The 14,771-nt window shown below is 43.9% G+C and overlaps 2 protein-coding genes across 2 annotated transcripts; both read left to right on the top strand.

The window, feature by feature from the left end:
* The first annotated feature begins 2,363 nt into the window (after window positions 1-2,363).
* LOC122372961 lies at window positions 2,364-6,906 on the top strand. Its single transcript, XM_043350649.1, has 3 exons — window positions 2,364-2,574; window positions 5,265-5,323; window positions 5,824-6,906. Exons 1-3 carry the CDS (start codon window positions 2,399-2,401, stop codon window positions 6,012-6,014), a joined length of 426 nt encoding a protein of 141 aa, XP_043206584.1. The 5' UTR covers window positions 2,364-2,398; the 3' UTR covers window positions 6,015-6,906.
* Window positions 6,907-9,206: 2,300 nt separating this feature from the next.
* Window positions 9,207-14,486, top strand: LOC122372957. Its single transcript, XM_043350645.1, has 4 exons — window positions 9,207-9,395; window positions 10,739-10,892; window positions 11,237-11,322; window positions 13,160-14,486. The coding sequence occupies exons 2-4, from the start codon at window positions 10,744-10,746 to the stop codon at window positions 13,351-13,353; spliced, it is 429 nt and encodes a 142-aa protein (XP_043206580.1). The 5' UTR covers window positions 9,207-9,395; window positions 10,739-10,743; the 3' UTR covers window positions 13,354-14,486.
* Window positions 14,487-14,771: the final 285 nt, after the last annotated feature.

Genomic DNA, 14,771 nt, shown 5'->3' on the forward strand with positions numbered 1-14,771 from the left:
GCTTAGTTTTGTTTATGGGCTATTCAATGAGCACCAATGTTTTCGGAACATAGGTGCTGCAAAAGCACTATATTTGCATCAGGTACTGATACGACGCGTATTTAGTGCTAAAACTAAAAACCCAATCGGACGAACGATTGCCTGAGAACGGATCTTGAAAACTGACGGTCGCCGCTTTTGTGGTATCGAGAGACAAACCAGCTAATTAAAATGCGATAAAATTCATGGAAGGAAAATGTTCACCAGGATTCGTTGGTAAAAGTCGCACTTAAGTTTTACCTATCAGCGTATAGGTGAAGCGTTTTCGATAAAGGGAACTAAAACGGCAGCTGACCAATTGCTGCCAGCCATGGTATAAGATCATCCCATCGAAATCGATGCATGCACTCAGGATATGTCGATAGGAGTGTAACCATGCTCAACAGAGTGATGTTGATAAATTGTCAACGGGAGCACCGTCCCTCAAAAGGGGCACACCATCGCCTTACGAAAGGGGCGACATGGCCGCAGATATGTGCGAGAAAAGCGTACCTGTGAGGCCTATAGGGTCGCCTAAGCCTAGGGGCCTATAGGTGCGCCCACATGCAAAAGAGGGGCACCTATGAAGGCTATAGGGGCGCCTCCGTACGGAAGAATGGCGCCTGCATGCCAATGGGGATGCCTCTGAGGCACATGGAAAGAGGGGCGCCAATGAAGCCCATAGGGCCTCATTGCGGCCAATGAAGCCTCCTTGCGAAAGAGGGGCACCCTTGAGGGTCTGAGGCGTAAAGGGGTGCCCGCGATGCCCACAGGAGTGTCTCCTTGAGAACAAGGGGCAACTGTGAGGCGTAAAGGGGTGCCTCTGATGTTCATAGCGGCATCTACATGGGAAAGAGGGGCACTTATGAAGCTTATAGGGGCATCTTCATGTGGAAAAGGGGCGCCCGTGAAGCAAGATAGTCGTTCGTGTAGCGTTTGTCAGAGGTGGTGCGCCGTTTGCGGCAAAGAGATACTAAGGAGATTTTAGAGAGAAGGACGACATCGGCACCCACATAAACTTTTTTTAACCCGCGCCGTGCTGGGGGGGGGCGTTTTTACGCCCCCCCCCTCAGGTTTTTCGCGAATATCTCAAAAACGGCGGCGCGCAGCGCCGCCGTTTTTGGTACACGTGTTCCTACATCATTTCCGCACATGTTGTGAAAATTTCAGACCTAGGCCGTTCAAGGTCAGGTCACCAGGTCACGTCAAGTGACCTTACCTCAGAAAAAGTTCAAAGGCTCGCTATAGCTACACCGACTGAACGATCACTTTGAAACTTTCAGCGATTGATATGAGTAACAGTATGTATAAAATGTATATCTCGGATTTTTGATATCTGTGACCTAAGGTCAGGTCAATTTTGCGACCTCTCCATTATAAGTCAATGGGAGAAAATTGAAATGCGCCTCTTTTGGACGAATATCGTTCAAAACGCTCTCAAACATCGGTTCATAGGTAAACATGACACACTGAATAGGAAAAATGCACCAGTGACCCCTCTGTGTGCCCCTGAGGTCATCTCAGGTCATGATTGGTCGCCAGCAGTTTTTTGGCTATAACTTTTGATAGAGACGTGCTAGAGCGGTGAAAACACGTCAGATGTGTTCAGCTCGACGATACGGATCGACTGATATGCAACATGACCCTTTTCGGTCAGGTCATGACCTTGACCTGAGGTCAAATTTTCAAAATGACCTTTCAAGGTCAACGAATAGTTCATTCGACGCGTCTCGACGAGAGGAACACGATGCTGGCAAAAGTAATGTCATGGCGCTTATGAGTCAAAAGTTATTGACGAAAAAACGTTTTTCGTAAAAACGGCTATTTTTGGAGTTTTTGCCCTCTGGAGGCTAAACCGTTGACCTGAGGTCAAATCTGAGAGCATTACTCAGAAAGGTCTGTAAAAGGGCTATCGAATGCGCTTTTCCGCGGCGCTGTAGCTCTATCGGTTCCCGAGATAGCCGTTGGCAGTTTCCAAAATGTTGAAATAGTCAACATTTTACCTTTGGTGACCTCTGGTGACCTGACCTTTGACCTGACCCAAAAAATGACCGAAGTGTTTTCGTCCTTATTTTTGACGCTCTTTCGATTGCCGCTTACCGCGTGTCGCTACGTAGCCCAGGAGCCGAGTTAGACGGGGGGGCGTGAAAACGCCCCCCCCAGCACTCGGCGGAAAGTTCAGGCCACCAGCACGGCGCGGGTTAAAACTTGTTAATTCAGAAGTAACCAACTGCGGCAAATACATTTAATGGATGCAGCTCACCTAGGCATACCTAATTACCTACAACCAAAGAAAATGGCAGGATGTTTTGTTATCTGTGTGCATTATTCCCAGATAAAAGTCACATCTTGCCCGTTTGTATGACCGCAGAAACCCACCATGAAGTTCGCCATCTTCGTCGCACTGACGCTGGCCGCGATGGCATGGGCTGACTCATCCTACCAGAGCTACCAGCCCGACTACCAGAACTCCTACCAGAACGAATACCAAACCAACTATTACGACCAGCAGGCCGCCACCCCCTACTATCCGCAGCGCCGCCAGAGCTTCTTCGAGTGAGTGAAATAAGGCAAACTGGTGGACATTTGTTTAATGTTAAAATTGCGCTCATGTCCTTTTTTGCAAACTAGATATATTGCAGGTATGTAAGATTTGTGCTGGGTGTACTACTTCAGCTATGTTTCCTTTGCCTGAGTGGGGGGGGGGGGTTGGCCACACCTGCTAGCTTTTTGTTTGCGTAAGCAAAGAAAGCTGCGGCACGCAGCGCCGCGAAACTTGGTGTAGTTTATGATACATCAATTTCGCATCGTGTGTAAAAATTTTGACTTTGTGTCACATAAGATCAGGTCACCACGTCAAGTTAAATGACCATGCCTCTAAAAAACGGATTCATTCATTCCTAGAGCTTACATCCAAGAAGTTTGAAACTCAGGCTGTTGCATGAGGGAATCAGTACCAACAATTTGTATATCTCGGAATTTTAGTATCGGTGACCTAAGGTCAGGTCAATTTTGTGACCTCTCCATTATGTATAAAAAATGGGGGAAAATTGATTTTTTTCTTTTGGCCGAAAACACCCTCAAACATCGGAAGGCATGTGAGTATGACACGCTGAATAGTGAAATTGTACCTGTGACCCCTTTTATGCGCCTTAGGTCATCTCTTGTCATGAAACGTAACTAACATTTTTTAACAATAACCTTAGACAGAAACATGCTAGAGCGCTGAAAACACCATGAATGTGTTCAGCTCAACAATACGAATCGAATTATATGCTACATCACCTTTTCTGTGACCTTGACCTGAGTTCGAATTTTCAAGTTGACCTTTCCAGGTCAACTTATTGCTTATGAGACGCGTCTCAATGAGATTAAACCGATGCCGCTAAAATCAGCGTCATACAAGCTTGGAGTCAAATGTTAACCCGCGCCCTGCTGGGGGGGGGGGGTTTGAACACCCCCCTTGTGGTTTTTCGCGAATATCTCAATAACGGCGGCGCTTCGCGCCGCCGTTTTTGGTACACCTTATCATACATCAATTCTACACATGTTGTGAAAATTTCAGACCAAGGTCATTCAAGGTCAGGTCACCAGGTCACTTGAAGTGACCTCACCTCATACAAAGTTTCAATGTCTGTCATAGCTACACCGAGTGACCGATCGCTTTGAAACTTTCAGCGATTGCTAAGAGCAATAACATGTACAAAATGTATATCTCAGAATTTTGATATCGATGACCTAAGGTCAGGTCAATTTTGCGACCTCCCCATTATAAGTCAATGGGAGAAAATTGAAATGCGCCTCTTTTGGACGAAAGACATTATAAACACTCCCAAACACCGAGTTATAAGTGGTTTAGACACACTGAACATGAAAATGGTGTCCGTGACCCTTGTTTGTGCCCTGAGGTCATCTTAGGTCACGAATGGTATCTAACAGTTTTTCGCAAATAACTTTTGATAGAGGCATGCTAGAGCGATAAAAACGCCTTATATGTGTTCAGCTCGACGATACGGATCGACTGATATGCAACATGACCCTTTCTGGTCAGGTCATGACCTTGACCTGAGGTCAAATTTTCAAATTAACCTTTCAAGGTCAAGTTATAGTTCATTCGATGCGTCTTGACGAGAGGAACACGATGCCGGTAAAAGTAAGCTCGTACAAGGCTTGGGTCAAAAGTTATTGCAGAAAAACTGTTTCCGAAAAAGTCGGCTATTTTTGCAGTTTTTGCCCCCTGCAGGCAAAACCGTTGACGTTATGTCAAATCTGAGATAATTATTCAGAAAGGGCGTTAATAGGGCTCTCGAATGCACTTTTCCGCGGCGCTGTAGCTCTATTGGTTCCCGAGTTATGCGTTAGCTTCTTGGAAATTTTCGACATTCGACCTGGAAATCGGCGAAATTTTGCCTTCAATGACCTCTGGTGACCTTACCTTTGACCTGACCAAAAAATTGACCGAAGTGATTTCGTCATTATTTTTTACGCTCTTTCGAACGCCGCCTTCCGCGTATCGCTACGTGGCCCAGGAGCCGAGTTACAAGGGGGATGTTCAAACACCCCCCCCCCCAGCAGGGCGTGGAAATCCAGGACCCTCAGCCGGGCGCGGGTTAAAGAAAATAACATGGTCCGCAAAAACGTCCAATTTTGAGTGTTTGCCTTCTGGAGGCTGAATCGTTGACCTTGGGTCAAATTTGAGAGCAGTAATCAGAAAGGGCTTTGAAAGAGCTATCGAATGCGCTTTTCTGTGGCGCTGTAGCTCTAATGGTTCCCAACGTATGCGCCGTTTTGTGAAAAGTTGTCAAAATCGGTTACAAAAAGTCGCGATAATCTTACCTTTGGTGACCTTCAGTGACCTCAGTGATGACCTGGTTGAAAAATGTTCTTTATAATTCTGAAAGATCTTATTGTTAGCCATCTAGTGCTTTTTTTACCGCGTTTTTCTAGCTTGCTTACTTTCCGATATAATGTGGTGTGGCCAAACAACCCCCCCCCCCCCCACCACCACCACCACCACCATGGTGAAGAGGTCGATCCGGGCGTGGGTTGTGTAAGAAATTAGCTCAAAGTTAAAGTGCTTGAAAATGAACGCTAGAAAATATTCACTGAAACGTGTTATAAGCATACGGTAGAAAAAAAAACATTCGACATTTTGAAACCAAGGAATGACAACAAAACTAAAAATAACCTGGTGAGTTGCCACTGTTTTGAAGACTTCGACGATGTGTATTTTCGTTTTGTTTCAGAACTGTCAGCAGCCTGTTCTCCCCAGCAAACCGGAGGCAGTTTGGACTCGGAGGTGGATGTGAGTAATCCTTCTCTTGTTCTGCTCTTGGGGTGCTGCAGATAGGTTATGGTAAAGAAAAAGTTCAGTGACAGTCATTTTGATGAAATACAATGCATTAGGAATTTATGAAGTGGTTAAAGTAGCGAAACAACTCTTACACGATTGCGAAAAGCATAGTAAAACCAGTAAAACACACATTATCTTCATCGTTTCCATTGAAATCTAAATAAGCACAAGTAGATGCTCAAGGAGCTATCAGTATTTTATATACATAGAACATTTTCAAAGCAGCTCGATGCTTTAAGCTTTCAAAAAAAAAATCAGTTTCGTTAACCACTAGCTGACCATTGGCATTGACAATGACCATTGGCTATTGTAGGTTTCGGAACAAAACCTGCAATAGTTGACTCGCGTACCCTGTGTATTTCGGAACGACTCGTAATTTCCCGGAGCGACTCAAGTTTTCTCCTTACTTTGTGGCTGCACCTTCCACTGACACCATTTGTTTTCTCTGGCAGTTTTCGGCATCGCCATCGTCGTCGTGATTGTTGTTGTGGTCATAGTTGGCGTCGTTGGCTTGGTTGCGGCCTTGTCCACCGGCCTCACCTCGTCCGGCCGTGGCCTGGACACGGACGAGTGGGAGGTGGACCACTCAGTCTGGATGAACCAGCTCCAGAAGGACTTTGAAGACTCGTGGAGCACCGAATAAACGGTAGAACGTTTTGGTGGTGATGCGGGACTGTTCTGAAAAGTTATAACAATTGTTTAGTGGATGATCAAAGTGAACGTTGCGGAAAACGAACGCAAAATGATGTCACCACCAATGAGGCTGGAACTTGATATTGTTGGTCATTTTAGGCACACGCAGACTGATATATTGCACAACTGTGAATCGACCTTCGCATCAAAGGAGCTCTACAGGGTGAAAAATTTCGTAGCTAGACTGAAGCTATGTAATTGGTTCTTTCACATTCCACTAGAATTGCTTGGTTGACCGCTGGTTGGACAAGTCTCTAATAGTTGACTTGTGCGTCGTATGTATTTTGAAACGATTCGAGGGTTTTAGGGTGAGACCTCGTGGTATGCAAGTTATTGACATTATATCCTCCACTTGTTTACATTATATCAAACGTTATCTTCTATATATCCTGATTTTCACTTCGTGAGCGAGAACGAAAGGCGCCCTTTCTCATGCATCTATTGCCGAGCTCCACCATTTTACAATGCTGATTTTGTTCAAAGCGTCGTAATAAGGCTCAACATTGGCATGCACTCTGCCAAACTACATAGTCAGAAATACTTCAACTTAACAATCTTTGATGGGCTTGTTTCTTGAAACGGCAACTATTCGACCCGCTCTACGCATTGAGCACCACTGCCTGTGCAATCCCTACGGTTAAATAATTTCCCTCTTTAGACATGTTGCGTCGTGAAGTGTGTTACAAATCTGTTAGCGTTTTGTTTCGCCGTGCGTTGTTGCTGTTGTTTTATTGTGTTGTTAAACACGCTGTTGTTGTTTTGTTGCGTATCGGACTCGCTGTTCAAACAGCGTCTGCTCATATCCGTTATTCGTGAGTGAATACATTGTTGTGGCAATCAAACAATATGTGTTGGACAAGCTGGATAGCCGCTCGCCATCATTGGTTTACATATACCGGGTGGCCCAGAAAAAAACGTTCCGAACTTTGGAGGCCTATATCTCAAATTCGTGTGCAAATAACGAGCCAAAATTTTCATCAAGGTTGCGCCATTTCTTTGCGCATTGGTATGCCAAATTATAACACTGTACCATCATTTTCAAGCTGACAATCTTTAGTTCAATTAAGCAAGACGTTTTTGCTTTTTTTGCCGATGTCGAACGATAGTAATGATTGGGTTAGACGTTCCATGTTATAAAAAAGAATAGAAAATTAGAGCACGTGAATGAAACCAGCACGTATGTTCTTATTTTAAATATTTTTGTATCAATTATGTGTCAAATATTCAAATACTGAGCCAAAATGGTGCTCATGGATGCCATTCGTTTCAACACCAAATCATGTTTCGAGCAGGAGTGGCGTGGTACATGGACTGCTGCTGATTACCCTCCTTTCAGTAGATCAAACAGTAAATCGACCGGATAAGGATAACAAACTAAAGCAGACTGGTTCCTGTACCAGAAGACCACAGAATAACTCATGAAAAACAACAAAGCCAGCAGATGACAAAAAAAAACTGGTTGAAAAGCTACCTTTTCCCAGGGATGTCAGCCAGGAAAGCATTTGAGCCACAAGCTGGTTAGAACACTGGAAACTTCTTCCGATAATGTTGCCGCTGGCACAGAGCCATCGTGGTTGCCTGAGGGAATGTGTCATCCTAAGGCCCGCACTATCAATGAGACTAGCTGCCAGTGGCAGTCCTGGCTGTAGGCTGCGGTGCCGGGGTGAAGGTGCGAAGGTGAAAGTTTCCTGCTCGAAGCAACCCGTTCACTCACATTTTTTAGTAAACATCGGAGCAAAAAAGTATTTTTTACATGGCATGCTTGAAAGAAGAACCGTTCAAAAAGTAATTTTCCGAATAGCATGAAAATCACACCATTTACTGAACATATGTGCCGCATTGACTCTTCGAAGTTTCAAAGTTGTATCTTTATCAGTTTCTGAGGAATATTGACTTAAAGTTGGGAACGTTTTTTCTGGGCCACCCGGTACATACTTGTCTTGCAATGCATAGCTTTCATTTTAAACCTGCGCCCCGTTGGGATCTGCCGAGCCATAGACTTCTGTATACAGAGGTCTATGGCCGAGCAACGCGCCCCCATTGGGGGGGGGGCGGGAGTATTCCCCCCCCCTAAAACCATGCAACATACCGACAAGCAGCAAACGGTATTGGATAGCCCCAACGGGGAAATGGCCGCCGGGCTGAACATTCTCAGACCTAGACATCAACAAAATAAAATGATAATGCATGATTAGCCAGCTGATTTACTTCGCACCGTGATAATTTACAGCAAGAGCCTTCGTAAGTTAAATCATCGAGTGGTAATGAAGCATTGGAATATTTATCGATCAAATAGCTCAATCCTCACAGCGGGCTCGAAGTAAATGCTTTTTTGACACACCACATGTGCTGTCATTACTTTGCCGCAGATTGAAAGGCCCTGCGCAAGCCATTTTAGAACGATGAAACAACTTTATGCGCTCAGCTCAACTTTACTGACCGGCTGATATGCAGAATGGCTTAATTTTTCTAGTATTTGGGTTCTGACATGTCCAAAATACAATGCCACGGCAAGCCTTTGCCTTGAATATTGCCAAGCTTTATCATTTAGATAGCTTACGCAGGTGCGTTTCGATACATATGAATCGAAAAAGTACAAAAGAAAGTTTATTTATGACAGCGCTTCACTTGAACTTACACCTGACTGAAACAAGTAAGCGATTAAATATGTCGATTATTATCATAGTAAGCATTTGCCCTTTTTCCCTGTGCTCTCGTGATGCTATTTTTGTCATAGCCGTCTGAAATTAGCAAAGTAATCAAGAACATTTCACCAAACCCAAAACCCAGAATGCGTTCTCCAACACTTCACAAACTCTGCATGCCTTATTCTGCAATCTGCATGTCAGCCGTTCTAATTCTGGTCAACTGACTAACCGGTCACGGTCAACCCGCCTGGGGCACCTGTTCAGCGTCCCAGCCACCTGGGGTGTGTGTGTGTGTGTGTGCCCTGAGCCCACACTGCCCACTCTGTAATCGGGGCGGGAGTAGGTCGAGCCGGCCGTACGGCTGCCCTGGGAGTACTGTGGTCGCCGGGACTCTCTCATGGCGCCGGCGGGGACATTGCAGGCGGCTCCTCCGTGAGCCAAAATCGCAAGGAAGAGAGACGGCCCCGACGTTTAACGACTGTGCATAAAAGCGGCCCGGTTGCACTGATTGGCACAGTTGGCTGTGTGTCGGTCGGTGAGACGGTGGCTGACGCGCTGGTCGGACGGCTCAAGGTGCACGGGGAGGCGGGAGGACACGCCGCGCAGGGAGGACGCACTCGGGAGGACGCGAGAGGACACGCGAGTGCGGGCCAATATAAGAAAAACGGTCGGATTCTAAACAGGTGAGAACTCAGCATACTGATATGCAAGCTACCTCTGCTACTGCTTTTTTATACCCACTGATAATTTTGAATATTTTTGCAAGTGTAGGTACAGTTCAATCATTTGAATAATTAGTAAATATTCTACCAAAACTTTTTGAACGTCATGCTGACTAACAAAAAAGCACACACACACACACGAACTATTACTTACCGAAACTTTGCTTTCCTTAAGTTAACTTACTACTAACAAGGTTCCTGCTTCACTTTACAACCTAATTGAAAGCTGTTTTCAAAATATATTCCACCAGAAATTATAAAAAAATTTTTGGAGATTTTAGATATGTTAATAAAAGAGAGACAAATCAAAACAATTTTCGAAGTATGTTCGAATGAAGCGTTATTTTTTTTTAGATAGACAAGGAAAGAACATGTTACAGGAATTATCACAAGGGGACAAGCACCATTCTGGACGACCTCGGAATACCGAGGTTAAAAAAATGTGTGACACGAAATTGTATGATAGTCTTTCAGATCACACAAATTGATTATCAAATCGTCCAGGAGCAGGCGATCCATCACGACATATTGGAAGTGCTTCATTCAGATAATTATGATTTATTTTTCAGGCTGTTTAAAATGTTGTGCATTTTTCATACAAAAGTGTCTTCAAAGATATTGCAAAAATTCTTTTTCGCCCTTTGACTAATGAGAATAAATGGCCACGGCCATAAGCATTGAAGTATTTCTCATTGCTATTCAAAATTGCTAGAAAGATAGCACGAAGACTTGCATGCATACTATTTTTGTCAATAAGGCGAATAATTTATTTAGTATGCCAAACTGAAGCAGTTCCAGGCATGAGAATGCAGCATGAGGAAAGCAAATAACCGTCTTATTTTCTTATCTTGCTTACCATGATTGCATCATTTAATGCCAATCAAAGGAGAAATAAGAAAATAAAACACTTTTAAATCGCATATCAAACGAACAACGCATAAAAGTGATGCTAAGCACCCTTATCTTAACAGCTGCGAGCTGTTTTTGCATACTCATGAATTTAGCTGTTCCTCCTGCTAGGCGCGAAACGCATGCAAATTGTTAAACCCGGCATAGCGAACCAAATGCCTTTCATTTCTCGAACTACAATTCACTTGCAAGGGCATGCAAGCTTTTCTAAAACCTCAGCTGCCGCTTGATAAGCTAACTCGCGACATCCTAAGCGGTGCCTAGTGGTCTGTGCTACATATCTAGCTTAGACCCTCCACAACTCAAATACCAAGCTAATCTCTAGCGTAGACATGTCTCCTATAGCAAGATTACAACCATATCGTTGTATTTATCAAACTCGCCATCTCCCACAGATAGTATGAAGCTGCGGTGTGTCGTCCTAGCTGCCCTGCTCACAGTAGTGGCAGCAGACTATTTAGAAAACAACGGCTATTACGAACAGCCTGCGGCGCCCAGCCAGTACTACGGCTACCAGAGGAGGCGCAGCGCAGGCGGAGGACTGGCCGGGTAAGATGACTTTGGTGGTGGTGACAGGGAAGTGATGAGGGACAATAATTTAGCTGGTTAACCTGGCAGTCAGCTGTCAATTGTGGTTTAAAATAAGTTTCTGTTGGTATCAGCTTATCACTGCATCTTTTACTACGGTATTTTTCTTTTTAGAGTATTTAGCCACAATCATATATAGCTAAAATTATTTTTCTATCGTGATATTTATAGAACACAACTGTATGAGCATTTTTGATCACATTTAGATCACAAGCTAGTGGTAACACCTCACAAATTTGTGAATATTCCCTAGATCCCCGCACGATAGTGAGACCTCCTGTCACCGCCCCCCCCCCCCTCCAAAGGTTCGTGCGCCGTCTGTTTGGTCGTGGTGATGTTCGTCGTCAGTTCACCGGCACGGGAGCCACCGGGGGAGGAGGTGTCCTCGGAGGTGAGTGGATAGGGAGGAAACGCAGATATGTAAATAGACTACTCATGGATGATATAGTATAATACTATAGTACTGTAGTATATAGATAGGGCTTTATCGTCTATGGACGACTGATAGAATAACATAAAGACGGTAAAGGAACACTAATATGTCATCTTTGAATATGAAATCCGAGAATTCGCGAAAATAGAAACTACCAAAATTAAAGGCATTAGCCTCGGCATTAGCAATGAAATTGTAATCCTCTGTATAAAATTATTGGCATGATTTTCAAGAAGCTTTTCGCTTCATTATACTCACACCATAGGGAAGGTATCAACGTATTTCGCTGTTTATTTTTGTGTTTTGAAGAGAACAAAATAAACTGAACTTCACTGAACTGAACGTCCAAAAATGATAAATTTTGCTAAGCTAATCAGACATGTACATTGTACACACTACCGTTAGTACCTACTCTCTCAGGACTTAATGGCGCCAAATTAAAGAATCAAACGAGGCTGACTGAATTGGAATTCTAGTTACGCTCTGTTTCTTGCCCTAGAGCAAAAATACCCTAAATTTATCATTTTGCTAAGAACTGTCACAGAAAACTGGATTAATGGAATCTTTTTAGTGCCTACACTTTTTCATTGCTTTCTCTTGCAACGAGCAATTCAAAGTCCACCGGCAGTTGCTGGGATATTTCGCCACCCACCCTTTGCTGGGGGGGGGGGGGCGTTAAACGCCCCCGCCGGTAAACGAACGAACGCGATGATACCATTCAGATGAGTACTTGAAAGTTGAATTGTGAGGTCACAGGTCGGGTCAAGGTCAGGTCAAACACCTGAAATCGGGTTTTCAGTAGCATGGAATTCAGAACATCACAATGGGCGCCTCTCGTCATAAACTCTGTCAAAGCGGTGCACAATCCTTCATATAAGGCCTACAAGAGTGTCACATCTATGTAGGGGTCAGTCAAGCATAGGTCAGGGTCAAGGTCAGGTCAACCGGGTAGGCACATATCCCCGAAAATCAAAACTGATATTCGCAGCCTGTGACACATGATGTTTTATGGGTAATTTGGGGCGTAGAAAGCGATGGTGACATTCATTTTATCATAGGCGTACGTGTTTGGTTCAAAAAGTTCAATTTAAGAAATGCATGTATCATGGTCGTGAAGTAGTCACGAGAAATTGCCAAGATTCTTGGAATATTTTGGAAAATACAGAACGATAATCAAAATCGAAGATAGCCATTTGATTGTTCATGGTATTTGCAGTCTAATGGCGTTTACGGCATGTCTGTATGTGTATTCTCTGATTTTATGATTTTCTAACATATGCCCTTTTTGAACGAAAACTCAGAAATTATGACGTCACTAAATAAATAGCCTGGATAAATAGAATTTTCGCCTGTGCAGCTCTCACCACTTACCACTTATTGGGGCTGAGTGCCTCTGTTTCTAGGTCACACTCTAATTAGTCACCAAATGTTATACTTTACCGTCTTTTACGTCAACCTACTGAAGCCGACTGACGATTAAGATCGGGTTCAGACTTATTCTACCGATTGCTGGGACTTTCATTCATATTTGACTTATTTCTTTCGTGGTTTTACTTTGGCTTCCCCACATTTTACTTCGATGTCATTGTTTCGAAACCATCCTTGGAGTTTCAACATTAACCACTTAACCTAGCTATCTCAACATTAACCACCTTTGAATTTGAGGATGCCTCAAATCACATGCCACTGATTGCCATCGATAGCTGACTCTTTGAATGTAACTTTGTCTGTGGTGACCGTGCGTCTCTCGTCTCCATTTTTGTCTCTGACCCCGTCTCTCCCCGCACCCCGACAGCCGACTCTCTGGGGTCGATCCTGCTCCCGATTGTGCTGGTGGGGCTCGGTGGCGCCGCCCTGGTGGCCGCAGTCGGCAGTCTTGACCTCAACTCGTCCGGCCGTGGCCTGGACACGGACGAGTGGGAGGTGGACCACTCGGTCTGGATGAACCAGCTACAGAAGGACTTCGAGGATTCGTGGAGCACCGAGTAAGCTTCTGTGTGCGCAGATGAACGTTCGGCGACCGATTGGCGGCAGTTAGTCGCGTTGGCTCACGTGCGTCGCCTTTTGTTACTTGTTGTGTTACCTGTGTGGATGTTGTCATCGAAAAACTACGCCGATTGGCGTGTATTTTCATGAGTGATGTTTCCGTGTGTGGCTCCAACAAGTTTAACATGTTATGTATGGTCTTGCCTAACTGTCACAATCAAGTCATTGTCTTTCCTATAGATATTTATTTCCTAAACATGACATGATAACTTCAAGTCTGCCTGTCAGGCACCGCACTGTTTATTTTAAGTCGCTTGCGCTTTCCTTTTATGAAGGAAACAGGCAAAACTAATTTGTGAAAATGCTTTCCATCATTTGTTATGAAATGTCCCTAATTTACTCCATCGTCCGCATATTTTTTACCTTTGCAATTGAAACATAGGTACTGATGCAATTTTATGTTTCTTTTTTCTCCGATATCCTTGGCTCTGATGTGAGCATATTCGCATTCAAGCCGTCTTCTATGTCTTTCCATTGGTTGATCTTATTGTTTTCTTATATTTTTATTTGAGCTTTCCAACATAAATTGTTTTGTACTTCATCGGACATAGTACCCAGTCCACACAAAAAGTACTCATACATCCTTCGGACGAAATTATGAATTGATGGCATGCATTCTAGTCGCTTTTTATTTCCTTCTAGGAACCACATGACAGATAACACCAACCGCTTTTATTTCTTCTGCATCGCTTTGTCATGACACAATATCTTGTATGATACCTGCTTACGCTTGTTATTGTTGCAATATCGCGATGCCTGAAGAACTGTTGATTGTTTTAGTTAGACATGCTGTCGGCTTGTTGAGCATGGAGCGATGACTTTTGTGTTCATAATCTGTCTTCCTTTTTTTGCGATGTGTGCACTGTCGTATCGCTTACGTTTGAAAAAAAAAAAAACAAGTAACGGAAAATGTCAGGTCGCCATACGCATTACTCGATTTCCAGTCAAATGTACAATATGCTTGACATAAACAGGACATTTATCAAGTTTTTGTGTGTCGCACATCGCTTGTTCGAAGCCCGTACACTCGCGTCACACGCTATTTATTGCTGGTCATGAATACAACAGGTTGACTGTTTATTTGCAAAAGCATATTTCGAAAATGGCATAGATCGTCAAGTCAGAAACACAACATTTTTTTCGGGACATTTTTCAGGAAAATTTAAGCAAAAAAAAAAAACATCGAATAACTATCGGACAACACAATTGCTATAAACATATTATTGGGTGAGATTCTTTTGCGAATTGCGATATTTAGACCATTCAGTGTTGGGCAAGGGCCGTTAGATGACATCAGAGGGAGGTACTCGGTGGTGAGCATGATGAACAGTATGACAAGCGGTATGCCGAGAGGTATGACA

Source organism: Amphibalanus amphitrite, unplaced genomic scaffold (genome assembly GCF_019059575.1).
Source record: "Amphibalanus amphitrite isolate SeventyFive unplaced genomic scaffold, NRLGWU_Aamphi_draft 001424F_arrow, whole genome shotgun sequence".
Lineage (NCBI taxonomy): Eukaryota > Metazoa > Arthropoda > Thecostraca > Balanomorpha > Balanidae > Amphibalanus > Amphibalanus amphitrite.

Bases quoted from the DNA above. Each gene is read 5' to 3' on its own strand.
- LOC122372961 (XM_043350649.1), top strand. From the start codon at position 2,399: ATGAAGTTCGCCATCTTCGTCGCACTGACGCTGGCCGCGATGGCATGG. The intron at 2,575-5,264 runs GTGAGTGAAATA...GTTTTGTTTCAG, and splicing joins CGCCGCCAGAGCTTCTTCGA to AACTGTCAGCAGCCTGTTCT. The intron at 5,324-5,823 runs GTGAGTAATCCT...TTTCTCTGGCAG, and splicing joins GTTTGGACTCGGAGGTGGAT to TTTTCGGCATCGCCATCGTC.
- LOC122372957 (XM_043350645.1), top strand. From the start codon at position 10,744: ATGAAGCTGCGGTGTGTCGTCCTAGCTGCCCTGCTCACAGTAGTGGCA. The intron at 10,893-11,236 runs GTAAGATGACTT...CCCCCTCCAAAG, and splicing joins GCAGGCGGAGGACTGGCCGG to GTTCGTGCGCCGTCTGTTTG. The intron at 11,323-13,159 runs GTGAGTGGATAG...GCACCCCGACAG, and splicing joins GGGAGGAGGTGTCCTCGGAG to CCGACTCTCTGGGGTCGATC.